This window comes from Pygocentrus nattereri, chromosome 20, assembly GCF_015220715.1.
Source record: "Pygocentrus nattereri isolate fPygNat1 chromosome 20, fPygNat1.pri, whole genome shotgun sequence".
NCBI classification, from domain to species: Eukaryota; Metazoa; Chordata; class Actinopteri; order Characiformes; family Serrasalmidae; genus Pygocentrus; species Pygocentrus nattereri.
The window spans coordinates 8,477,594-8,504,359 of NC_051230.1; the positions used below are offsets into that span (position 1 = coordinate 8,477,594).

Consider the following 26,766-nt stretch of genomic DNA (forward strand, 5'->3'; position numbering starts at 1 on the left):
TTTTTATTCTATACTAATACATCAGCACATTCTGAGACACATTTACAGCCAAGATGGCAAAATGGACATAAAATGCTGTGGCTCTCATGGTATTTTGTTTTTGACTGAAAGGACAAAATGTCTCATTAAATTGTTGACCCCTGCTCTAGGGAGATTAGATGCAATATACTCCACTTGCATATTGACAGGGAAAAGTAAATTAGGCGAATAATGGGTCTCCTATCAGCCATGCAAGACCTAGTAGACCACCAAAACATCCCCATCAGTTAAAGAGTACTTAAAGCTTTCATCTTTGAGAGAGAGGAGAAAATCAAGCTTCGCTTTAAATCTGAAAACATCCACAAGAGTACTACATGTACCAGGTGGTCAAAACCAGATTTTCAGAGCCTTTCACAAGCAACCAAAATGACCTAAAAAAAGACCTATAATAATCTGTTGACAACATCATGTTTAGAATAAATAATAAACCAAGCTCATAGATTTGTTAGTTGTAGATGGAAGATTTCACACTGGTCTGTTTCCAGCTCATCCTTGTTAGTATTGTATGATCTGTGTGACTAACCGCCAAGGCAAAACAACCATCTGAGTTTGGGAGAAAAATCCTTCCACACTCCCTTTCAGATTCGGCCTCTATTTGCTTGTGTCTGAATTGCTTTGGGCCACTGCACTATTCTGTTCTTCCATTCACAGATTCCTTTTGTGTGTTCAACAGAAGATTATCCTACTTAATCTGCATGCACTTTTTTTTTTGTTTCCAGCTACATTTCACTCATTTCTTAGTGGTCCAGTGGTGTTGCAGAAATTTCAAATTTCATTGCATTGACTGATTACTGAAAGTTTGTTTACTCAGTGTTAACCCAACAGTCTTAAAGAAAGATGGTGAATAAAACTATTTTCCACATGCCTTAAAATGGCAGTAGTGGAGAAGAATTGAGAGGGAAAGCAAATACAAGTCCAAAAATGTAACTAGCCTTCTTAAATTAATGCAAGCTGATATACTGGATAGCAAATTTGCTGCACTTGTAAAATGGTGCTTTAACAAAACTGAAGTGACCAAAGCTTCACTACCTTTAGTGAAGTGCCTTTACATCTTCCCTCATTGCAAGGTGGGATAAGAGCTCAGTAGGTATACTGGACCAGTAGGCGTATCATCCATTGGTGCTGATAGTGGCCACTGAAGCCACACATAGACACTTGATCAGTGATATGCAGTGGTGTCATTACAGTTTCTGCCTTCTTTGCTTTAGCCAGAGCCTCAACAAGGGTCTGCAAAGTGACAATGGTGATAAGCTGGTGTGAGCATGTGCATGAAGGCCTAGGTGGTAGCACTAAACTGAGCATAATTACAGTGTGCAAATGTCAGCACATTCATTTCTTCTACTCCTTAGAAAGACCAACTAGTCAATTCTTCCATTATGTAGCCTGTGCTGACATGTTTCTCTAGCACCATAATGAATGCCTAGTACCTTTGCCAGGGTAAGACCCAGGAGGGTCAAAGGGATCTCGCTTCCAGGGCCAGCACCAAGTGAACTAATATTTCTTGGGCACTCTATCCACTGTTGAGCAAGGTAGAGCTTTATGGTGATGTAGTGGGTCATGGCCCACTACATCACAGAACCTTGGGTGGTGTCCCTGAGGCAGCGTATCTAGTGACATCACCATGTTACTGTGAGTTTGCATCCCTTGATCAATTTCAAGAAGGCAGGGAAGGGGTTCAAATTGGGTCCCTGCCTGACGTCTAGGATGATCTTTCTTTACACGTATGGCATTTGGGAGACACTCTTATCCAGAGCATCACAAAATTTGATAATTATATGCAGGTACACTATATTTCCAAAAGTATTGAGTCATCCATCTAAATCATTGAATTCAGGAGTTCCAGTCACTTCCGTGGCCACAGGTGTATAACGACAAGAACCTTGAAGGCATGCAGACAAACATTTGCAAAAGAATAGGTCGCTCTCAGGAGCTCAGTGAATTCCAGTGTGGTACCGCCATGTGCAACAAGTCCCGTCATGAAATTTCATCGTTACTAAATATTCCAGTCAAACTGTCAGTGGTATTATAATTGGAAGCGACTACAGCATAGAAGGCTGCATTGTTTCCCACCACACTTTACCTGCATGTACTTGCTTTTAGAAGCATCCATCTGCTCAGTCCTACTTCTGATATCACTTTGCTCACCAGTGGAGTCATGATAAGAAAATCCAGTTAGCATGAAGCTTTATTTTATACACAACTCCAGAGCAACTCCCAGATGTGTACTGCGTATCTTCCATACAGTTAATGAATGTAAAACATAGCTTGACAGGAGAAATTAGGTAAAAGGAAGCATCTTCACAAGATAATAACTGGCTAGATGACTGATTTCAGACAAAAAAAAATAAGAATGATGTCTATTTGCAAAGCATGCTGGGATAGCTGCCACAGTACCCTTAACGGAGCAAAATAATAACTTCTTAAGTAGTAAGAACAGCAACTCTGACATTTGGGTTAATAACCAAGATTTGACGTTACAAATGTTCTAATTCTGACATAATTTGGTGTCACCTATTTATTTCCCATCCCCAAGTACCTTATTGAACTTATGACTAGTCCTGAGCAAAATTCTGCGATGCTATGCACGTTGCTCTGGCATGGCTGTAACTGTGCCGGCAGCATAATTATGTTCCTGCATGCGGTGCTTCAAAGGCAGGTGCATCAACAGTAGCAGTTAGTGGTTCCTCGGTCAGAGTGCTTCCTACCACCTCCGCTGCATGAGTGCGCCTTATTAGCCATTAAATTATGCAGAATTTCAGCTTTCAGCACAGGATACTTTCTAACTATGAGAAATATCTAGCACCAGCACACAGCGCCATTAAACTCACCTAATGTTTGATGCAAGTCTATCATACTTATGCATCAGTATTACTCATTTTTCCCATCTCTGTAAAAAGAATGAAATGTGCATTATATTTATAGACATCAGAAAGGACTGTTCTTCAATCGGCAGTGTAATAAACATCCACAAGGACACTCTGTATGATGGAAACCCTGATTTATGAGCATCTAAGCAGGTTTATTAATTCAGAGTATAGCTTGACTCTGTAGCAATTAAGCAGTCAAGTATTTTTAATGCAACATTGCATGAATAGAGCATGGTGGACATCCTGAAAGAGAGTGCACTTTCATTGCACTGAAAGAGCTGTGAGTTCAGTGACACCATTTATGCTCACTTAAACCATTTTCACATTACTGCATTGTTCTGTAATGATTTACAAGAGAAATTAATCAGATTTATCAGATTAATCAGAAATCAGATTCATCTTTTTGAATCACCCTGTGTGGATTCTGTTGGATAAAACTTTATATCTCCAACATCTTAACATTACAGCAAAAGGGAAAAAAAACACTACTATATTCTACTATAAAATAATGTAAAAAATATAAGTAATTTTGAGGTATTTCTATTGAATATTTGGAATCTATTGGAATTTTTCAGACAATGCAATGACAGTCATAAAATAAAAAAAAAATGATGAAAATGACCACATGCCTAATATACTGTTGGTTCCCTGTGTGTCACCAAAACAGCTCCCAACCCACTGATGGTCTCTACAAGACCTCTGAAACTGTCCTGTATTATCAGGCACCAAGACTTTAGCAGCAGATGCTTCGAGTCGTGCAAGTTGTGAGGTGGATCAGGCTTCTTGTTCCCGCACATCCCACAGGTACTTGATTGGATTGAGATTTAATGTGTTTAAAGGCCAGGAGAATACCCTGCCATGGAGGGGTGTACCTCGTCTGCAATGATGTTTAGTAAGTCGGCACATGTTAAGTTGACACCCACATGAATGCCCAGACCAGCCCATCACACTCCCTCCACCAGCTTGTCTTTTCCTACAGTGCATCCAGTTTTCTTCAGTTAAACAGTGCACATGTGCCTGGCTGCCCATGTACATCCTTAAACCCTTCTGTGCCACAGTAGCCCTTCTCTTGGTTTATGCTCTCTAAGGAAAATGATCCATGGAATAATACTGGGGTTTAATGGCCTAGTGGCACAAACTGATGGACATTCTCTCTCTCTCTCTTCTCTCCCTCTTTCTCTCTCCTACGCGATCCAACTCACTGACCTATACAGTCCTCAGCTGTCAAGCTCACAAAGGGGTTAATCACCCAGAGGCTCTGCATTATTCCAAAGAGAGTGAGTGAGTGAGTGAGTGAGAGTGAGAGTGAGAGAGAGAGAATGACTCCATCCCTCTCTCTCTCCCATGGAACCACACAGCTGCACTCATTCATTTATCCCTGTCTTGGATCGGCTCCCTCCATCCGGTTCCTTTCACAGAGCTAACGCGTCACAAGTGGCTGAGAGGCAGGGCCATGTGCTGGGCTGGAGGGAGAGCACTGTCCCCCTGCGTTCTCTCTGCACCAGCTGAGCTTCAGGTGAGGGGCCACACAGAAGCATATGCAGAAACATCTCTAAGACAAATGCATGCACACAAGCATGTCTCAAAGGAAACTGAATGAGTGTCTGCCTGGGACATGGGCATGTATTTGGATGTATGTAGGCAGATATAGTTCATGATCTGACGGTATAGGTTAAAGGAAAGCTAGGCTAGGTTAAAGGGGCTGAACAGTATAGACAAAATAGTAGTAATGCAATAGAATACAATGTAAAACATGTACAACTTCATTCCTCGATTATGAATATAGCTCATAATGTTAAGGGAGGAAAAAGATTCAGGTAACAAAAGCCATGGGGCCCAGGATGACTTTATTAGCCAGCTAACTTTAAGCTTAGTTTGATTTAACCCTGAATTTTCTGTCGCACATTGACGGATCACTGCATCACTGGTTACTGGGATGCATCACCATGGCAACTGCAACATGCTGCACATCTAATCTTTTCCAGAGTCTGTTAAGCTTAAGATTTCAGATCATAAACAGCTTTTGGACCAATCAGGGCTGAGCTTATTTATTTAATTTATTTTCTCCCTTATTAGTCCCACAACAGGGAAATTTCATCTCCACATTTAACCCATCCTTGCAATGAAACACCACATGCACACTGGTGAGCACACTTCCCTGGAGTGGTGGGCAGCCCTATCAGCCCTATACCCAGTTGGGGGTTAGGTGTCTTGCTCAAGGGCACCTCAGTAAAGTACTGTCAGTTCAGGGGATCAAAGCGGGCTGGTTGCCTAAACTCTAGCTACAACTGCCTTATCACGGGCAGGTAACCCTCTTTGATCCATTTTGGATCACCTTTTTTGTGATGTTTGTCGTGTCAGTCACAAAAAATACAGCTTTTCAGAAGAGGAAATAAAGGGCCTCATTCACCAGTATCTTCCTAAGATTTTACATATTTTTTCTTGAGAAGACTAAGAAAAGGCCTACATCAGATTCATGACCTCAGAAGTGTTCTCACCTTTGTGCTCTTGAGTGAGAGTAGATTCTGTTCTTACCCAAGAACAAATCCCTGGTAAATGTCAGAATCTTTGTGACAAATGGGTTTTAAGAGATTGCTTCTGAAGAATGTTTGGTGAATGAGGCCCAAAGTTGTTAAGCAATTTTTAGTCCAGTTAATATGAACGTAGTGGAAGTAGTGACATGCATTTCACTGTTATAAATTACTTAATTTGTTTAACACACGTTGTCAAAAAAAACTTAACTTTGCAGGTATAGTTTTCATTCATCAAGGTGCAAACAATGTAAACATACCTTCAAGAGTACAATAGGGGTTTTAAGAGCCAGTCGTGCACCTTAAATATTTTTTTTACCTTTGTGTAACCTAATTTGTTTTAAAACAAAATACTAAAAAATAGCCTGAGACAACAGTGTGTGGAGTCAATACAACTTAAACAAAATATAATGACAATAGATTATGGTATAATTATGTCCTCTAACTAAACATACTGAGACGTACCCTTATTGTTATGAAACTGCCACTGGAGCAGGACCCCTCTTGTCAGTGGGGTGGTTCCCTCAAGGGTACATCTCAGTACCTTCAGTCAGGGAACATAACTGTACCATAACCCATTGAAATTAAGTTGTATTGACTCCACACACTCCGTCTCGTTTCCAGGCTTTCATGTTATTGTTCTGTTTTGAAACAGTAGGTTATGAAAAAGTACAAATACGATATTTTTCACCCGAGAAAAAAAAACGAATGTTCAAAACTGGACCTTAAAACTGCTGTTGTGCCTTTGAGAGAACGTTTACATTGTTTGTACCTTGAAGAATGAAAACCTGCACAGAACCTTTATTCCTAACAGTGTACTATGAATTATTTTTGGTTCGTTTTTGCTTCTTTGAAAAATGATCAATTCCTCCTCACGTTTAACGTGATCGGCTGTTAAGGTATGCTTGAAGAAAAACAACTTGGACTGGACGATATGGAAGAAACACCAGAACAGTGATGGTGGGATGCAAATCTATCTGGTGAACCAATAATGTGACCTGGTCAAAGAGTGACCTGGTTTTAACCAAAACAATTTACGTTTGTTAGCTTGCATATTTAAGGCACGTATGTGTTGACGATGGGAATTTTTACCTTGTCACCCTCCGAGTATGGGTTGTTTAGCACTGTAGGCATGTTGTCCTTCCTCCAGAGGTCATCGAACACTCTGTCGTTATCGGCAGCCAGCTGGGTATTACTGCCTATTCCCACACCAAGGTCTCTGAAAGTCACAAACACTTCAGATCACCACTCAACATCTGTCTACAGAAAGCAGCCACACACCACCACAACACAAGCTCACATCTCCCTTATCTCTTTCTTTCTCTTCCCTAGTTACTGACAACGTCTACATGCAGGTTAAACGTCTCACCTTATTTTCAGGAAGAAAGTAACATTAAAGCAGCAAGCTGTGCTTTGTGAAGATGAAGATGTGAAGGCATCGGTACATTTTCTCTTGAAGCTCATCCTTCTCACCACATTATGAGCTCTACACAAAGGCCTTATTCCTTTGTTAACAAGCCACAGAAATAGCAAAGTAATTGGAGCTTTGAAACATGTTTGTTCAGGTTATTGACTGACTATTGGTTCTTGTATTAAAAAACCCTGTTCTTTAAAACTGAGTTGAGGAAAAAAACTTGAAAACCATTTCAGCTTGTGTCATTAAATTGCTCTAAAACTGGGCTAATATGACAGACAGGCATATGGCATGTAGCCACAAGGAAACCACTGGAATTTTCATGTACCCACTTAAAATGTCAATTGCATACTAATAGAAAATAAAGCATACTACATAAAAAACACTCAGCAACAGTGAAATTAAACAATGAATGTAACATTAATGGATATTTGTGCCTAAATAAGTGGTTAAGTTAGTTCCAGTTCCAGCTGGTGCCCACTACTTCAACCTAGAGTTCAACACTGAATTATACCATGACTAATGTTCATAGGGGTTTATGTGTGGGTCAGTTAGCATGCGCACCACTTCAGTCTAGACTGCAACACTGAATTTACTAACTTACCTAACTAAGCCTTTTAGTTATGTTGTAATGTTCTAGCTAGGCTGTCCCACCAACTGTGACTAGCTGCACTATTACTCACCGCCTCAGTTTTGACCACACTGAATTATACACTTACTGGCCATTTTATTAGGTACACTAATAACTTGCTAGTAAAAGGTTGGACCCCCTTTTGCCTTCAGAACTGCCTTAATTCTTCATGACAGACTTTCAACAAGGTGTTGGAAACGTTCCTCAGAGGTTTTGGTTGGTGATTTGAGTTCCTGTTGCCTTTCTATCATCTGGAACCAGTCTGCCCATTTATGGAGTCAAATTAGGGTCTTTAATGGTGACGATAAAAAAAATACATCGCAAATATAAGATTAGCATTTTGCATTTTACGTTCCTATTTTGTTTCTGCAATATTTTCCCTCTTTTGCGTTTCTTTCTTTTGTTTGCAATTTAGTAAGTGAAAACAAATCTAGCTACCGAATTAGATAATATGTCTATAAAAGTCGATTATTACCTTTAATCTATAATGTGTACACCTGTGGTCCAGCTGGGCAACCGTCTGCCATGATACCAGTAAACCGAATTGCCGCGCTGTGTGACTGTGGCTCCAACTGATGACGCGGAACGTTCACGGCACGCCTTTCGCTCTTGGCCACGCCCCTTTCCCCGCCCCCACACAGAGGGTAAAACCGGAGCAAAGAAAAGAAAAACGTAAAATGCGAGACGCAAAGAAAAGCAAGAAACGCAAAAGAGGGAAAGTATTGCAGAAACAAAATAGGAACGTAAAATGCAAAATGCTAATCTTATATTTGCGATATATTTTTTTTATCGTCACCATTAAAGACCCTAATTTGACTCCATACCCATTCTCCTCTGACCTCTCACATCAACAAGGCATTTTCGTCCACACAACTGACCACTCACTGGACATTTCCTCTTTTTCCGACCGTTCTCTGTAAACACTAGAGATGGTTGTGTGTGAAAATCCCAGTAGATCAGCAGCTTCTGAAATACTCAGACCAGCCCGTCTGGCACCAACAACCACGCCACGTTCAAAGTCCCTTAAATCCCCTTTCTTCCCCGTTCTGATGCTCGGCCTGCACTTCACCAAGTCGTCTTGACCACCTCTACAGGCCTAAATGCACTGAGTTGCGGCCGTGTGATTGGCTGATCAGCTATTTGTGTTAACAAGCAACTGAAAGTGGCCAGTGAGTGTATAAATATAATGCTAATGAGTTCATCTGCCTAGCTAGTTCAGTTGCTATGTGCTAGCTAAGCTGGTCTTGCTAACCGTGATCAGGTTAGTTAGTCTCAGTATAACACTGTTTAAGCCTGGATTACACCACTTTCAAACCAGACTAGCAACTAAAAGCAGAGGTATAACCTGTATATATGCTCTGTGCCTCTTATTCTATCACTATCATCCTAATTTTGAAGTATCATTAGCTCACCACCCAAACAAAAACAGAAGATAACCTCACACTGTTTTACTGTGGTTTACTGTTTGCTGTCAGCGCTGTGGAGTGGCTTACTCTAAGTTCATGTTGTAAACAGTAAAAAATAACAGTCTGCCAACGTAGCCTTGAATGAAGGCGAGATACAGTAAGTTCCTGCGCACACAAACACTTTCACTATAAATACTTCACACTTTCCTTCCCAGGGTTGCACTGCATGATGGGAACCGTAGTGGCACATGCACCACAAATGGGATATGAGTGACTAAATGTGTGTAATGTAGGAGTGGTTTGTGATGGAGATGTGTGTCGAACGCTTTAGTGAGTCTTCTTCCCAGACAAGCTGAATAACTCTGACAGGATTTCTGCTGAAGGAAGCTAATCTAAACATGATACTGATATAAACAATAATCAGCAGCAGAGCTTCTGCTTCAACCCTTCGGGGTCACAGTTACATTCAAAACACCATGGATTTAATGATTTAATATAAATAAATATTTATCACTAGGCCTGTCACACATATTACATAATCACGTGATCTGATCACAGTTATGTCAGCTGATTGGAATTATTTTCCACAGTTGTTAGCATCAATCAAATGTGTCCGTCATGGCAAACTGAATGTGAATTGGGTGCATCGTCATCAGCACAGGCAAATAAAAGAAAGCAGAAAATACATTTATTGACACATCATGTGTCTTAAGAAGGCGAGCATTCTGACCGCTGGCTGGAGCTTTAAGACCTTTAGAGGGCACCAGTGAGTAATAATGTCATATGGCTCTGTATATATGTGCAATAAGGCTGCGATCATTAGTCGTCAATGACGATAACTAGTAGTGACGTTGTAATTTTAGAGTGCAAAAACACCCTGTAAGGCTCTAATGTCCAATGGTCCACGTGTGTTTCTGACAGGCTATAATGCATAACAGGCAGCGTAGGGGGCGATATGCAGGGCTGTGACAATTATTACATAATCTCTTGAATAATAACTGCAATTATTTCAGCTAATCACAATTATTTAAACTGACGTAAATTATTTTCCACAGCTGTTACCTTTCACACAGCAATGTATCTTCATAATGGTGCTATTATACTTTTATTGTGCAGCAGTAAGTAATGTTTGTTTGTTTGATGTTTGTTAATAACTCCTTTAGAGGGCGGCAGTGAGTATTGTTTGTTTATTTGATGTTTGTTAATAACTCCTTTAGAGGGCGGCAGTGAGTATTGTTTGTTTGTTTGATGTTTGTTAATAACTCCTTTAGAGGGCGGCAGTGAGTAATGTTTGTTTATTTGATGTTTGTTAATAACTCCTTTAGAGGGCGGCAGTGAGTATTGTTTGTTTGTTTGATGTTTGTTAATAACTCCTTTAGAGGGCGGCAGTGAGTATTGTTTGTTTGTTTGATGTTTGTTAATAACTCCTTTAGAGGGCGGCAGTGAGTATTGTTTGTTTATTTGATGTTTGTTAATAACTCCTTTAGAGGGCGGCAGTGAATATTGTTTGTTTGTTTGATGTTTGTTAATAACACCTTTAGAGGGCGGCAGTGAGTATTGTTTGTTTATTTGATGTTTGTTAATAACACCTTTAGAGGGCGGCAGTGAGTATTGTTTGTTTATTTGATGTTTGTTAATAACACCTTTAGAGGGCGGCAGTGAGTATTGTTTGTTTATTTGATGTTTGTTAATAACTCCTTTAGAGGGCGGCGGTGAGTATTGTTTGTCTGTTTGATGTTTATTAATAACACCTATAGAGGGCAGCATTGAGTGTTTTTTGTTTATTTGATGTTTATTAATAACACCTATAGAGGGCAGCAGTGAGTCATGATTGTTTATTTGATGTTTATTAATAACACCTTTAGAGGGCAGCAGTGAGTCATGATTGTTTATTTGATGTTTATTAATAACACCTATAGAGGGCAGCAGTGAGTCATAATTGTTTATTTGATGTTTATTAATAACACCTTTAGAGGGCAGCAGTGAGTCATAATTGTTTATTTGATGTTTATTAATAACACTTTTAGAGGGCAGCAGTGAGTCATGATTGTTTATTTGATGTTTATTAATAACACCTTTAGAGGGCAGCAGTGAGTCATAATTGTTTATTTGATGTTTATTAATAACACCTTTAGAGGGCAGCAATGAGTCATGATTGTTTATTTGATGTTTATTAATAACACCTATAGAGGGCAGCAGTGAGTCATGATTGTTTATTTGACGTTTATTAATAACACTTTTAGAGGGGTCTACTAGTTTTTCTGTTTTTTTTTTAACTTTCATATTTTTTGCCATATTTAACATCCTTTTTTTGACATTGAACAAATCTCTCTTTTGCTGTATTAAATAGTTAAAAAATACTAAAATAAAATAAAATAATTAGATACAATGTAAAAATTCATTAAATATTACATAATATAAAGTAAAATAGTTTGGGACAGTAATAATTCTGTAACTTAAAGTGTAAATAATAATGCAAATTAAATGCGAATGTTATTCATTATGTAACTATGCATTTAATTATGTAATTACACCACTGCCTTACAATAATATAGTAAAATGGCAATAATGATTGAATTAATTTTCATGAATTTTATGCATTCCACTGGTTGCGTAGCTGTATATTTGGCTTTTAGTGCTCATGGCAGTAGCAGCCCACTGTCTGAAGGCTGAATGAGTGTGTGGAGTGTGGAGAGCGCTGACGGAGCTGATAATGCATTGTAAGTGTAAACTGTAAGCGCTGTAGTCACTGTGGATGTGCGTTAAACAAGCAGGGCGCTTCAGTCCACAGACGACACGTGAAACTTGAATAAACATATAACCCGACAACAGAGGCTGCACTAAGCTGAGGCACAGCTTTTACACTTACACCTCCCACATACACGCACTGTTTATCTCTCTTTCTCTCTCTCTCTCCCTCTCCCTCTCTCTCCCGCTCTCTCTCTCTTTTGCTTTGCCTTTTCTCACTCGCTTTGTACATTTCCTTCTCCCTCTCCCTCTGTCTATCCACTTCTCGCCATCTCTTTCTCTTTTCTGTCTATCCCCTCTCTTTCTTTCTTTCTTTTTCTTTCTCAGTAACCTTTTTCAGTCTTGCTCTCTGTCTCCTTGTACCTCTCCTATCTTTCTACCTCTTTCTATCCCCCCTCTCTCTCTCTCTCTCTCTCTCTCATGCTCTATATTTCTGCTTTCTTTCTTTCTTTCTTTCTTCCTTTCTTTCTTTCTTTCTTTCTGCCTGTCTCCTCTCTGTCTCATTTTCGTACTCTTGCTTTGTCTCTTTGTTCCTCTTCCTTTGTCTATTCAATTCTCTCTTTCTTTCTCTCTCACTCTCTCTCTCTCCTTTCACACTCTCTCTCTCTCTCTCTCTCTATCTTTCTCTCTCCCTCTCTCTCCTCTGTAGTTGTGAATCTATGCTGGCTCCTCTCTCTCTCATGCTGTCAGTCCCTCATGCCTGAGTTCACTGAATCTTGTTCTGCATATCGATCATGAGAACTCTGAGGCGTCGGCTCAGTAAATGCAGTATGAAATCATTCAGCGTCGTATAATGAGACGCCACTGAACTCACGTACCAAACCACCCTGAATAGACTGTATGATGACTCAAACATGTATATTGATTCAGATGATTTTCTTGCATTAAAAACATGACCTGGGCTGAACATATCACCCAGCATCCATGTGGATGACTAGACTTAACATGGGGAAACTTCATTTTTTTCCCTTTTTTTTAAAATAAAAAAGTTTCAAAACATGCCATTCACTCAGCAGTCGATGTATGGACACTAAGATGTAAAAACAAAGTGTTTTGAATTTAAAAATCAGCAGATGTGATAATAATGCTTTATGAACTATTACATCTCCTGCCCAGTGGGCGTTCACACTGCATGACTGTGGGCGCGAAACAATTGATTACCGCACATATGAGCAATCTGATACAGCGCCACTCAGGTCATTGGCATAAAGTTCAGCCACCATTTCGTCCTTTTTTTTAAATCAAACAACCTTGGGAACCACAACATTTTATGTCCTTGGCTGGTTTAATGTCTTTGTATAGGCTCACAAATTCAATATAAACAAAAATACAGACTTTGCTCTGCTTTAAGCTTTAGCTCAGATATAGTAGCTGCTTTTCAGTTTCTTGTAAAATGTCTCTCTAGTAAAACATTCAGTCTTTTACAAGGCTGAAGTCAGCTTCTTATCAGCGAATGAGAAGCTGGGGAATGAGAAGCTGACTTCAGCTTCGTGACTTTTTAGTGGTGTGATTATAAATGCAAATAAGTCCATTTGTCTCCAAATTATTGATGTTCATTTTAAATCTTTCTCTTTGCCATGTCATTAGCTACTAGCTAGGCCAGACTGTTGTCTGCGTTGCTATGTGACCAGCAGTCTGTGCACCAACCTTCAGGATTAGTGTTGGTGAATTATCAGTTATACATCATTTATTTAAGACCATTTATTGTTAAAACTGTGTTGGAATGACCAGCAGAGCTTTATTTTACTGCAAAGCAGATTTATTTCATTTTTACCTAAAAATCTAATTCTGTTGTGGAGCCACAACAGGGCAGTAAAAGAGGTGCATGCAGCTCCAGAGCCGCATGTTCCCGAGCCCTGGTCCAGAATAAGAGAACAGAGAAATGATGTGCATCAGTGATCTGTTGTGTCAGTTATATGTGTATAGTGCCATCTCTCACCTCACTATAGTGCAGTATGATTCAATCTGTTTGATGCAAAGTATCAAAAAATTCAACTGGAAAAAGTTGAAAGGATTTAACAAAGTGTCATCATTCACATCATGCACATCATGCACATCGCTGTTGGTGGAGCAAAACCTTGTATCTCCATTTTTGTCATTTTTCAGTGATGATTAGACCAAAAGAAGTGACCCAAAATGAAAAAAAGTCTGGTTCCACTCACTCACATTAAAAGTAAAGCATGTTTTTTTTTCGTTTTGGAGATACAAGTTTTCTTCCTACAACCACGATATGCTGCTTAAAATTTCAGCACCCTCAACTTAAAACACCCTCCTGCATCTCTGGTAATAATTTTCTTAATGGTTATTTTCAAACATCATTTCAAGAGCTAGAAAATCTATATTTGTAAAGACGCGTGTAATATTTAAAGACACAAGAATAAAGCAAAGCACAACATTAACTGACCTTACAAATTAAAGTCTTCAGCGTCTGAGAAGTTCCCACTGCATCTAAATCCATTCCTGCAGAGCCTAACTGGCTTCAACTGTGAAGGACTTCATTAAGCACTAGTCATTTTACAAAGTCCAACATGTTCACCCAATGCTTTCTGTCCTTCACCACAAAATAAATGTTCAGGAGATTGTATTTGAAGCTGTTTAAGCCCTTGAATCAATGATGTTCCTTTCATTCGGCATGTTGTCGTTCTTTGATCTAACGTCAGATGCTTTCAAGTGAGACCTTTTAGTGAATAAATGGTTTGGTTCACCAAACACCTTCATTAAGTTGGACCTGCTCTGCTTATGAAACGTCAGTTCTATTCTTGTCCTTCAAAATGGAGGATGTGCACGCGGCCCTCTATTTGCACACTTATCAGAAAGATTGTTTACCTCCATCTAAACTATTCCATCTAGATTCCTGCTGTTTTCCAGGAAGCTCGTGACTCATGCCCTGGGGACGGTGACGAGCAGAGCTGAGGGAGTTGATGCCTTCAGACATTGACAAATTTTGAGGTAAACACCCTCCAAATCAGATTCCTATCTGCAGCCCCCAACTATTAGGCTTATTGGCTAATTCACATCAGGTACAAGGTAACAAGATCATCTGGAGGAAATTAATGCAATCTGGCCATATTTCCTATAAACCACTAAACGGATTTATGGTCTCTACGTAGCTCATGGCAGAAAGTGGTTGTTGATGATCTGGGTAATCACAGAATATTCATTTGGGCAACTGCGGTGCAACAGGCACAGCCAGTGCAGCTATTCACAAATCTTTATCTGGCTAGTTTCATCTACTTAACCCCAAATTGTCTGTATGTGGACATTAAAAACCTCATTGTGAGCCACGGGTTCGAGCTTGCTTTACTACAAGCTTGTCCAGAGTTATGTGATCAAGAGAGAACAAGCCTATAGGGTGGTAGGGAGATGTATATGTGAACAGTGATTAGCCATCATGGTAATCAATGATGATGATGATGAATGAAAAATGCTGACAAAACACAAACAAAAGTACTCCATAAGCCCTGTAACGTTCATATGGTACATGCACTCATTTGGACAGAATGTAATACACTACAGGAAGTGTAGGGGGCGACATGTAGGCCTGTCACACTATTACACAGCTGTCTGATCACAATTATTTATTATTAATGAACTGCAATTATTTTCCACAGTTGGTAGCTTAAGCAGTGATTTGTTTGTGTCGCAACAAACAGATTTGGGTGCACTTTCATTGGTTGGGTTGATATAATTGAAAGAAATCAGGAACAAAGCCTCTTATCTCCAAAATGGTAACTTTACAGGAGAAGAAAAAAATTCTTTACTTTTAATGTAAGTCAATGGAATTTTCTTTTGGTCCAGTCATCATGAAATCTACACACAAAGTAAAGGACAACAGTCATTTTCAAATGTCAAAAACTGAAAAACAACAAAAAGGAAGATACAAGGTTTGTTCTGACAGCAGCGATAAGCGTGTCACAGACCTTCTGAAAACAGCAAATGCTCTAAATTCTGTCTGATCTTAGAGGCTGCGGTGAGTAATGTTCATTTGTCTGAGCTCAAGCTGTGCCTCTAAGTATCCATAGCTATTAAGCAACATAGCTAGTTAGCCACTTGAATACTTGTATGAAATACTTGAGAAACTGATTCAACTGTTAATTGTAGTTATTGGCATAGCAATGAACTGTTAAGCCTAGCAGTATAGCAAAGGTTTGGGAAATGGTTTGATTAATTAATTAATAATAATGTTGGACAGATATCAATTATAAAAACAGATGTTAGCTAAAACCTATAGCTGTGTTCAGAATCATTAGTGTGGCATGCCCCCGGTCGCCGGGCCCCGCCGATGACACCCAGCATCAAACAACATCGGCGAGGACACCACGGAGAGAGCCGCAAGTGTGGAGGGGGCAGAGTGCAAAGCCTGAGCTCCCCCGGACGGACACGAGTCATGAGAGTGACGGCGGGAGGAGGAGGACGAGGACGCTGGTGCCAGCCATGAGAGGTTATGCAGTGAGGCCACTTCACTACACCTCACGTTCAACCCAGGCGGGCGAGCTACCAGCTGGGGGCGGTAACGGGGAGGTAGAGCGGCAAGCTCTCATTCCCTCTTGGCTCGGGTGCTCACACTGTCCTTAATGAGAGCCAGCTGATGCCGATCTGGCTGGCAACGTGAGCACCTTTTAAAAAGAGCTGAGAGGGAACAGAGAAAGAGAGGGACAAGCTGAAGAGCTGAAGAGCTAAAATGTTTGAATGAAGAGACTGAAAAGTCGAGCTTCAGCCACTGAAAAGTGGTTGTGTTTGGTTTGTGTTTATGGTGTACGAAGTAAAGTAATGGCTGCTGCAACCCTGAACCCTGCCTCTAGCATCCTCCTTGATGCTCATGCGATGCTACAATTACCTATTTAAAAAAAATAATGCACCATACTAACGTGTCAGTCGCTGTGTAGAGCTACTTGAATTCTCAATGATCTTTTGGTTGTTCCAGGTAATTCTCTGCACAGTAAATGTTACTGATTGAATTATACAACAGCTAGTTTCACCAGGACAATTTGATTGGAAAGCATATTTTTCATTCTGCTGAGCAGTGATTAGCTGTATCTCATCGTTACTATACTTCTACTTGTTGTAAGCACATTTGAAAACAGAGAAACAGATACATAAGATAACTTCTTTAAGATATGTGATCTGCAGCTTGTTTGGCCAGATTCTGAAGAAGGGTGTAACATGCAAAAAGCATAAAACTTCAAACCTGTCTTTACCCCTAAGGAAGAGTTTCATCTGGCAGCTGTGCCTGATCAACGAAACTAACTGGAGTTAAACAGAAACAAACAAGACAAGCTGGGAAATTCTTCACAAGCTGACTGAAACAAAGCCACATTCAGGTTAATGTGGCATGTATTTAAAACCTGAGCTGAACCTGATATTGCAACAGTTTGACGGCTACATCCATAATGCAAAGCTAACCTTACTAGCTTTTTGGCTGAAGGAACTACAAAAATAAATCACCTATACCTTTTCTTTCACTTTGCAGAACTGTCCAAGATCATTTGTTTGCATGAATAACATCAGGGCTGCCATGATTCATGTAACTCTTTGTACCTGCAGTCGAGTCACAACCATGATATCATTCATGACAGCACACTCCTTGTGTTATATTGCTTTATAATGAATAAATTATTAAATGAATCATTACAAACACAGTGCTAGTGTGTGTGCAACTCTTAAAAATAGAAGCGGTAAAAAGGGTTCTCAATGCTGTAGTAAAAGCAGTTTTAGTTTACTAAAGAACCTTTCAGTTGAGTAGTTTGAACTTTTTTTTTAAAGAGCCATCCATTAATAGGTTCTTTAGGGAACCAAAGCTGGTTCCTGTAGGGCTCCCCTCCAAAGAAATCCTTTTGATATATCTTTAATTTTATGACTGTATTCATGACCTCATCTCTCACCTCTCCACTTGCACTTCCACGTCCTTCTTCTCAACTCCTCTCTGTCCATCTCCATTGACCTCCTTCTTGCTGTTGTTGTTTTTGATTAGCTTCAGCACAGGCTCGATCTCCTTCAGCAGATCATTTCCATCATCCACTCCATTCAGCAAGAGGCCCGGGTGGCCACCACCCCCCTCCCTCAGCAGGGTGTCCTGCTCTATCAAGGGGATTTTGCCATCTTTGGCCTCTTTTCTAGGTGTAGATGCAGATGACAGGTTTTCAATGGCCCTCAGCTCTTTGGCTTGCGTCGCAGGCTGCAGGGGCAAGCAGCGTTCGCAGGGCTTGGACATGGGTTTGGTGATGCGGACAGTCCTGGGCCGACCGTCCCCGCTCAGTGTGGTCTCCAGGTGGGTGGTAAAGCCTTCAGGTCCACGCAGGATGAGTACGGCATGGCTTTCAGGAGAGACATTCTTCAGTGTCTCCAGTGCCCGCTCATAGCTAAGGTCCACCAGTGGCTTGTTGTTGACGGCTAACACAATGTCACCCACCTGCACCAGGCCACACTCCTCAGCTGCCCCACCCCGGATTAGGTCTGAGATGATGACGGGGGGCTTGCACACCCGCTGCTTCACCAGAAAGCCCAGACCACCCACCTTGCGCTTGAAGAGGCGCACAGAGATGATGTTGGGCTGGAGCTGGCATACGCTGGGTTCAGGATCCATTTTGGCAGTTACACCACTCTGCAAATAAGACAGGGCAAAGATATGAGGATGACAGGGGAGACAGATCTGAGGGGCTAAGGGTCTGAGGGAATGAGAATGAGCTTTCAGTTTTATATATACTCCTTAAAAAAGGGTTCCTTAAAGGTTCTGACCAAAGATGTACTGTTATATACTAAAAATAGAAGTCCCTAAATGATTCTTGGCCTGGATGTACATTCACTGGAAAACAGTTTTCATTGGAATAGAACCTTTACATCAGACATCTTCAAATCTGGACCTTCCACCCTGTGTTCAGAACTGTTGATGTAACTGATTGGCTTGTTAGAATGTGGTTACAAAATCCAGGACTGGGTTTAAAGACCTTACTTTACATAATGGAGCGGTTCTCTAAAACTTAAACTCATTACACAAATGATCCTTTAAAGAAACATTGATGTTAGGGTTCTTTAGGGAATCAGTCATTTTTATCCTGCAGAAATCTTCAAACATGGACCTTGAATCTGGACCTTTCTAATCCTGGATTTTGTAATAACTGATAAGTATCAGTCAGGTCCAGTCAGGTCTATCAGCTGTTCACTTACTTATAAGTGTATACACAATCCAGAACTGGAAGCTGGACTCAAGGTGTTCTTCCACAAAATCAGAGATTATATATAAAATTGTGGCAGCTCCAACAAAAACGCTATGGATGCAAAAAATGTTTCTATGCATGGCTAAACTGTCCTTCTCTATGATAGAAACCTGTTTTATATGGTTCTTTAAAGTGCCTTTAAAAACAGTTTGGTAAAGCACCAAAAAGGGTTATGATATTGTTAATAGAACCCTAATTGAACCTTTTTTATACTATAAAGAACATTTTCTGCTACAAATGTATGTTAATCTCTCCAAACAGCCTGATAGAACCTTTACTTCTAAAAGTGTAGGAGAAACCTAAAAACCTTTGATATACAACAGGTACATGTGGAGGTTTTGCTTCCAACTTAAAAAGTGCATCGATTAAAGATTCTTTAGGGAACCAAAGGTAGCTTTTCTACAGCATTGCTCCAACTCTTTAGCATGTATAGAAGTGCACCATTGCAGATCAGCATAATCAGGTTTAAATTGTCTGCATAACTTAATGGTTAAGATGTAAACAAGTCATACAGAATGTTCTGATGTGGAATACCCCAGGCACAGTTTCCAAAAAGCATCTTAGTAATGAGATTGTCTCAACTGGTAGAGCGAGTGTTCATCGTGATGCTCGCTCTACCATTTAAGAATCTTCTTAAGGTACTTTTGGGAAATCCAGCCCTGTTCTAGAGTCAGATTAGTTCACAGTGGTGGTGATAGGAACATCACTGAAGCGTTCAATGACTTTAAGAAAGGCCCAGAAAATGATTACATGAAATGTGTTGCATGACACCTGATACATTGTTGCCTAAAATGCATTTTAAAAACTGCTTATGGTGGAGAGATACATGTAGGATGTAGGAAGGCCAAATAGCACCAAAGATTGCATTTATTTCCAGATGTACCACTTCTTTACTCTCGTCGACATTACATATAAAAACTCAGAAGACGTGTAGGCTCACTGGTGGCTTCAGATTGTAAATAAAATGGCTTTATTAGTGTTTTAGTCATTGCGACCCCTGGTTCCTTTTACCAGTTTTGTGAAGAAATCCAAGATGATTCTCCACAGAGAAAAAAAATCACATCAAAGCACTGTGAATGACTTCATTTACATCTCAACCATTTAATTATGCAGAAGTTTTTTTGTTGTTATTTAAAAGGATGCCCTTTAAACTAGACATGTGGGGGTGGAAGGGGGGCAGACTTTCCTTTCTCACTGTCATAAAAACATGTATTGCATAGTAGGTACGTAATACTAAGGCTTAAGATGAATAACTAGATAATAGGTCTGCAGTATAAGGGGTTAAAGACTCTATTTGTCTCTCTTCTGATTGAAACACCATGTCATTTCCAAGCGATAATGTCTGACTAACATTAATTGAGAAGACTCTTGCAGTGTCTGGGGAAATGTCCCCTTTAGGGGGCTTTATGGATTAATTTGAATGGGCAAAAGTTGGAATTATTGTCAGGAAAACTTTTTAATAAATTTCCTGTTGCGAAAAAATGAATAGTACCTTATCAGTGAAGTTGACCTGAAGTTATAAATATTTGACTGCTTGTGCTGTGGCTTGTGAATGGTTCGAAAAGAAAGCATGGCTCCAATTATTGTGAGATAAAGGGTTAAAAATTTTCCCAGCAAAGTGTGTCACGTTCCGTGACAGTCCAGCACCCATAAGACTGCGTCACAGCTCAGCTTGCGTAATCCTGGCCAAATCTAAGCTGCTACCGTGACCCGAGCTTATCTGTACACAACAAGATGTAGAACTGCTGTGACAATTTTGCCCCCCATGATCTGAAGTTAGGACATCAACGGTAAATAGCCCATGCTCAACATGCTCTTAGGGCTTTTAATCGCTCGCTAGGCCCTGTGCCATTTGACCTATTGACCTGACCCACTGATGTGACATTGATATGCATGTCATTCATGGCAAAGCAATTTAAGCATCGTGAGAAACGTGGTGAAGCAGTCTGGCACCCCCACTGCTGGAATTATACAAATCAGCCCTCAACCTGCCAGCAGGAAGAAGCACGGTAAAACCTGGAGCGTGAAGTTCAGGACCACGGACAGCGGAGGCTCGCCTTTAGCCTCGTCTCCATTACTAGAATACTAAAATAGACCAAAATACATTGTACACCTAATACTTCACTTAGACAGAAATGTTGGACAACTGCGCCCTGAAAAAGGTTCCTGAAGGGTTCTCAGCTTGGACGTACAGTTCTGGGAAACACCTTTAATCGTTATAGAGCTTTTAGATTATGTGGAGGTTCTTTTAACTTTCAAAAAGTTCTGTACGCTTCATTAACATATCATTAAAAGGCTAAAAGTCTATGTTTTTTCTCTGGAGAGCCCAACAGAACCTTTATTTTTAAAACTGTATACAGTAATCCTGCATTTTGCTTAAAAACAAATAAATTAAGTCTTTTGTACTTAAAACTCAGTATAGCCCACATATTGCTCAACACTTTTAAATTAAGGGAAAGTTTTGGATGATTTTGTGAACTCAAATTGCATTTGTGAGTTGAATGAACTGAGTGCTGTTTAGTTTAGTCTGTTGCTATGGCAACTTTGATGACATTTCTGTTGATTTTAATTGTTTCCCTCTCATTAAAGTAGCTGAACGAACAGGTTAAACTGAGTGAAGCTAAGTAAGCTGTGAAATGCAGTTATATGTTTGTTTTGTTAACACGATCTTGTTAGATATAATGTATATTTCTTTCCCATTGGCTCCATCTATTTACATATTGAGTCTTTATTTCCCTTCGTTTTACTCGCAGTGTGCTTTTATTCCACCCAGGCTGCCTTTTCTCAGGTGTATGTTTATTATATATCCTTTCCTCGACCGCCTGACATTGTGTTGTTGGCTAAGAGTAACGGTTATCATTCTCTTTGCTGATGAGTGGACGATTGTCTTGGCCAGTGACCATTTTCACAGTAAAGGTTAACCCTTCGTGTTTGGCAAAGTGGACAATATCAGTTTATTAGAATCATATAGTTGAAACACAGCCTAACACAAAAATTATAGTTATTCTAACTCAAGTTTTCATTACACATTACTTCATTTTTTTAAGGCAACCGGTTTCCTCAATTTTTTTTTAAGTTAATTCGATTTATCCGGGCTTATTATTATAGAACATTTACATTACATTATTAAACCTTTACAAAGCTTCTTTACACTCGTCCATCACTCTCATTTAAAACGCCAGCTCTTCAAAGAACAATCAATTTAGGTGGTTCGTATACAGCACTGTTTTAACATGTTTATTTGAAAGAATGGAGCACAGCAGCATAATAATAAAAGGATTCTACTGGATTTTCACCGTTTCTGCATTATTTAATCATTAAGATGTGAACATCATTTAGAGGGGTTTACGATAAAATGCTCAGTTCTATGGTCAGAATTCTTCACAGTGGTGGTGATAGGAACCAGATGTCTGAAGTATTTACTGCCTCTAGAGTTCTCCCTCACAGACATGAGCTGGTTATAATTATGCTGAGACAGTGTTTTACAATCATTTTGTTAGAGAGGTTTTTTCCTTAAATTCACATGTAATCATTTGTTCATGGTGGAGAGGTGCATAAGGCATTATAACACCCAACAGGTCTCCCCAAATCATGAATTTCAACCTTACATATAAAAACTCTGAAGCCACAAGCAGGTTCATTGGTTATTTTGCATGGTAAAAAAATGGCTAGATTTGTTTGGTAGACATTGCAACCCCTGGTTCCCATTAACTCTTCTGTGAGGAGTTTTATTCGGTGGAATTATTCAAAACAGCCCTCAGCAGCCAGCAAGAGGAAGAGCAGTAAGATCTACAGTGTGACATTCAGGACCATGGAAAACAATGGTTAACCTTTACATTTACATTTATGGCATTTTGCTGATGCTCTTATCCAGAGCGACTTTACAGTTTGATCATTTTTACACAGGTAGGCCAAGGTGGTGTTAGGAGTCTTGCCCAAGGACCCTTATTGGTATAGTGTAGTGTGCTTGCCCTGGTGGGGCATTGCACCCCAGTCTACAGCATAGAAGGCAGAGGTGTTACCTGCTACACTATCCCAACCAAGTCTTTAGCTCCGCCTCCTTTTACTCTACATTACTAGAATACTTTTTTTTTTTTTAGTGGCATCATTTCACTACAGCCAAAACATATTGCTACACTCTTCAAAACAGATTTCTAGAAGGGGTCTCAGCTTGGATGCACAGTTCTAGGAAAACCTTTTAGATTAAGTAAAGGTTCTTTAACCTTGTTATGTTCTTTACACTCACATATATCTCACTGCGAGGTTCTTTAGGGAACCAAAAGTGATTCCTCAGTGGCATCACTCCAAAAAACATGCTTTAGACCCTTCATTCCTTGGCTGCATAATAGTAGATCTTCCACCCCTTAAACTAAAGGGGTCCACACTTCATATTTTACATAGTTGTTTTATAGCTGTTACTGGGTTATAAGGCTTAAGATAAATTACCAAATAATAGGTCTACAGTCCCTAAGTTAAATGCTCTATTTGTCCTTGTTTTTTTTAAAGAATTCCTTCTGGCTATATAACATTAATTGGGCCAAAAATGATTCTTAGAGCAGAAAATCCACACCGTTGGCACAATTTTTAGAAAATCGCCCGTTTTTAATTAACACGGTGATGAATGAAAAGCTCAAAGCTGAATGAACACCTACAGTGTTCAGATGAGTCCTGATGGGCACAAATACACACCGTTAGAGTTCCTTCTACTCTGTGTTATGGCACTTCTGTAGGTGTTCATTCAGCTTTGAGCTTTTTTTCATGGGCATGTGTCACCATTCCTGACTCAGTTCAGTCCTCCGATGCACAAACCACGCTATTTATGATACCCTCCCCTTTGCTCTGCCAAAAGACAAAGAGTGCTAAAACAAAACAAAATATGACCTATAAACACAAAACACACTGGCTTTGCTCTGGTTTTTCTTAATGTGCTCATATGACAGCAGCTCCACTTGAAAACAAACAGCCTGCATGACCAGGACTGGTCACACGAAGCTCTCTCAAAAGGACGGAACAAAAGAAACAGCAAGTTGGCAGCTTGTTGGAGTGATTTCAGAAGCAATTCAAATGAACTGCAAAGATATTATGAGGAGACAATTATTCTCTTATTCATTCTTATGATGCACGTCATTGGTATTTTAAGGGATTCAGTGATAAATCACAGCATAAAGATGCAGCTCGCGAAGAAGCAAGCAAAGCTTTCCGTTTTGGGGGAACACCAGCATGTTTCTGCACGACTAGACTGCCATTCTGCTCTTCTGTAAAGCAACAAGTTGTACGAGAAGACCGTGAGACATGCCTGTTTCATACGGTGGCAAAAACAGCTCATCCTTTCTATTAAAAGCAGATTCTTTCTAAAATTGTCAAGTTCAAGGTTTAACTATGCACAGGCTATCAACACAGCAAAATGCCTAATGTAGAATGAACACAAGGGCTAGAAGATTAAGACTGAGACTAGACTATATAACATCTTTATTTAACCAGAAAACCCTACTGGGGTTGCATTCATTCCTATAACTTAAAAATAACTCAGTCAGTTCGCCTTGTTTGCCATACATTTGCTATAAATAGTAATTATACAGTAGTTACACCGTAATTACATAGTAATAACAACACACCGTAACACCACCAGCACTGAAATAAAACATACAGCGCTGAATTAACAGCTATAATGCTAATCAAGCGCCTGCGGCGTTGTATTCCCTCTTAAGACTGGTCATTTGTGTCCAGCTGGACTTCTGTAAACTCTGTAGGTGTTAATGGGGCGCTGCTAGACTGGAGGTGTTAATTTCGCGCTAGATATGACACAAATATTCACACGAGGAACGACTGAGCGCCGTGAGGACCGAGACGACCCCTCCAGAGCGCACGCAGCGCGTGTCTGAGCCCCGCTGTAGTTGGTGAAGTGGGCGCGCAACAGGAGAACGCGCGCACACCAGTTGCTCCGCGTACGCACACACAGAAACGCACGCGCGCACGCCAGGCTGCTAAAATGTACAGAGCCAGAAATGCACGCGCTGGAAAGAGAGGAGAATGAAAAGAAAGTAGGAGAGAAACGGAATGAGTTGGTCTTACCATCCGTCTCGCGCACAGCTCAGGTTTGTCCTCCGCGCGCTTTGCCTCTGCTTCTGCTTTGGCTTCTGCTTTTGTCCAAACGCGCGTGCCACTCCCCCCCCACCCCTCCAAAAACTCCGCCCGCCTACTGAGGGTCGATCGCGAGCTGCTCGGACCGTGGCGCGCGGGAGCCAGTTTTTATGGCCGCGCGCACCGCTGCCTCCTTCGAATGAGGGTGGAGTGGGGTGGGGGTGGGATGGGGGGTGGGGGTGGGGGGGTAAAGACGGAGCGCGAGCGCGAGCGCGAGCGCGTGAGAGCTTGTGCGTGCGCGCGCGCACGTGTGCCTGTGTGTTTGGTTTGTGCGTGTGCGGGGGTGTGTGTACGCATGAGTGTGTGACAGAAACAGCATTTGAGTAGAGATGAATGGACTGAAGCGTATTTATGGTGTGTGTGTGTGTGTGTGTGTGTGTGTGTGTGTGTGTGTGTGTGTGTGTGTGTACATGGAGCCTCTTTGGCGTTGCAGAGTTATCAGTTTTAGGATTAGAATTAAAGTCGAGATCAGGATCAGGAAAAAGAATTGGGATCAGGATCAGGAAATATTATAAGAATCAGGGTCAAGAAAAGCGTCAGGACTATGAGCAGGAATGATGTCTGCAGAAGGATTAGGATCAGGATCGGGATAAAGATCAGAAATAGGACCAGCCACTAGATCGGCTGTAAGAATGGTAACGGGATAAGTATCATGGAATATGATCAGGAATATGATCAGGATCATGGTTAAGATTTGGAGCAGAACTAGTATCAGGATCAGAATTAAGATCTGGATCAAGATCAAGGTCAGAATCAGGATTGGGGTCACAAGTAGAATCAGGATCAGTACTGGGAACAGAATGAGGAATGTGATTACAATCAAGATTATAGTCAGGAATATGATCAGGATTTGTAGCAGGGATCAGAACTAGGATTTTTTTAATTGATCAGAATTAGGAAGATCTAAGGAATACCAGATCAGGCTTAGAATTAAGATCATAATTTGGATCAGACTCAGGATTAGGATCAGATTCAAGATTGGGTTCAGAATCAGATTCGGATCAAAAAGATCATGGGCCTCTTGGTTTAGTAAGACTCGGAGAGATTGTGTGTTCGAGAGATTTAAAAATGCAGGGCATCCATCGTACATTGATTGAGGGAGAGAGGGAGAGAGAGAGAGAGAGAGAGAGAGGGGGAGAGATAGAGAGAGAGAGAGAGAGAGAGGGAGAGATAGAGAGAGAGATAGAGAGGGGGAGAGATAGAGAGAGAGAGAGAGAGGGAGAGATAGAGAGAGAGAGAGAGAGAGAGAGAGGGAGAGATAGAGAGAGAGAGAGAGGGAGAGAGAGATAGAGAGAGATAGAGGGAGAGAGAGAGAGAGAGAGAGATAGAGAGAGATAGAGGGAGAGAGAGATAGAGAGAGAGAGAGAGAGAGAGAGAGGGAGAGAGAGAGAGGGAGAGATAGAGAGAGAGAGAGAGAGAGGGAGAGATAGAGAGGCACTCTGTCATTCACAGTTCCAGTGATGGTATCACATTGTTTTTATACATGGATGATTCTCTGCTGCAGAACAGCTCCCCTTCGCTCCATCACTCCTCCAACTCTCTACTGCTTCGCTCCTCCATTCCTTCACTCCTCCATTCTTTCACTCCTCCATTCCTTCACTCCTTCATTCCTTTACTCCTCCATTCCTTCACTCCTTCATTCCTTTACTCCTCCATTCCTTCACTCCTTCACTCCTTCACTCCTCCATTCCTTCACACCTTCTCTCCTCCATTTCTCCACACCACCATTCCTTTACTCCTTTACTCCTCCATTCCTCCACTCCTTTGCTCCTCCA

At 40.6% G+C, this 26,766-nt stretch overlaps 1 protein-coding gene across 1 annotated transcript in view; it reads right to left on the bottom strand.

Moving 5' to 3' along the window:
- Window positions 1-24,951, bottom strand: part of nos1 (nitric oxide synthase 1 (neuronal)) — a 94,012-nt gene extending 69,061 nt beyond the window's left edge. The window contains exons 1-3 of the mRNA XM_037531380.1: window positions 24,923-24,951; window positions 17,519-18,237; window positions 6,530-6,656 (exon numbers count right to left, since the gene is read on the bottom strand). Of these exons, the coding sequence (XP_037387277.1) occupies window positions 6,530-6,656; window positions 17,519-18,237; window positions 24,923-24,925 (849 nt within the window). The 5' untranslated portion in view covers window positions 24,926-24,951. The remainder of the gene's footprint in view (window positions 1-6,529; window positions 6,657-17,518; window positions 18,238-24,922) is intronic.
- Between the last annotated feature and the right edge of the window lie 1,815 nt (window positions 24,952-26,766).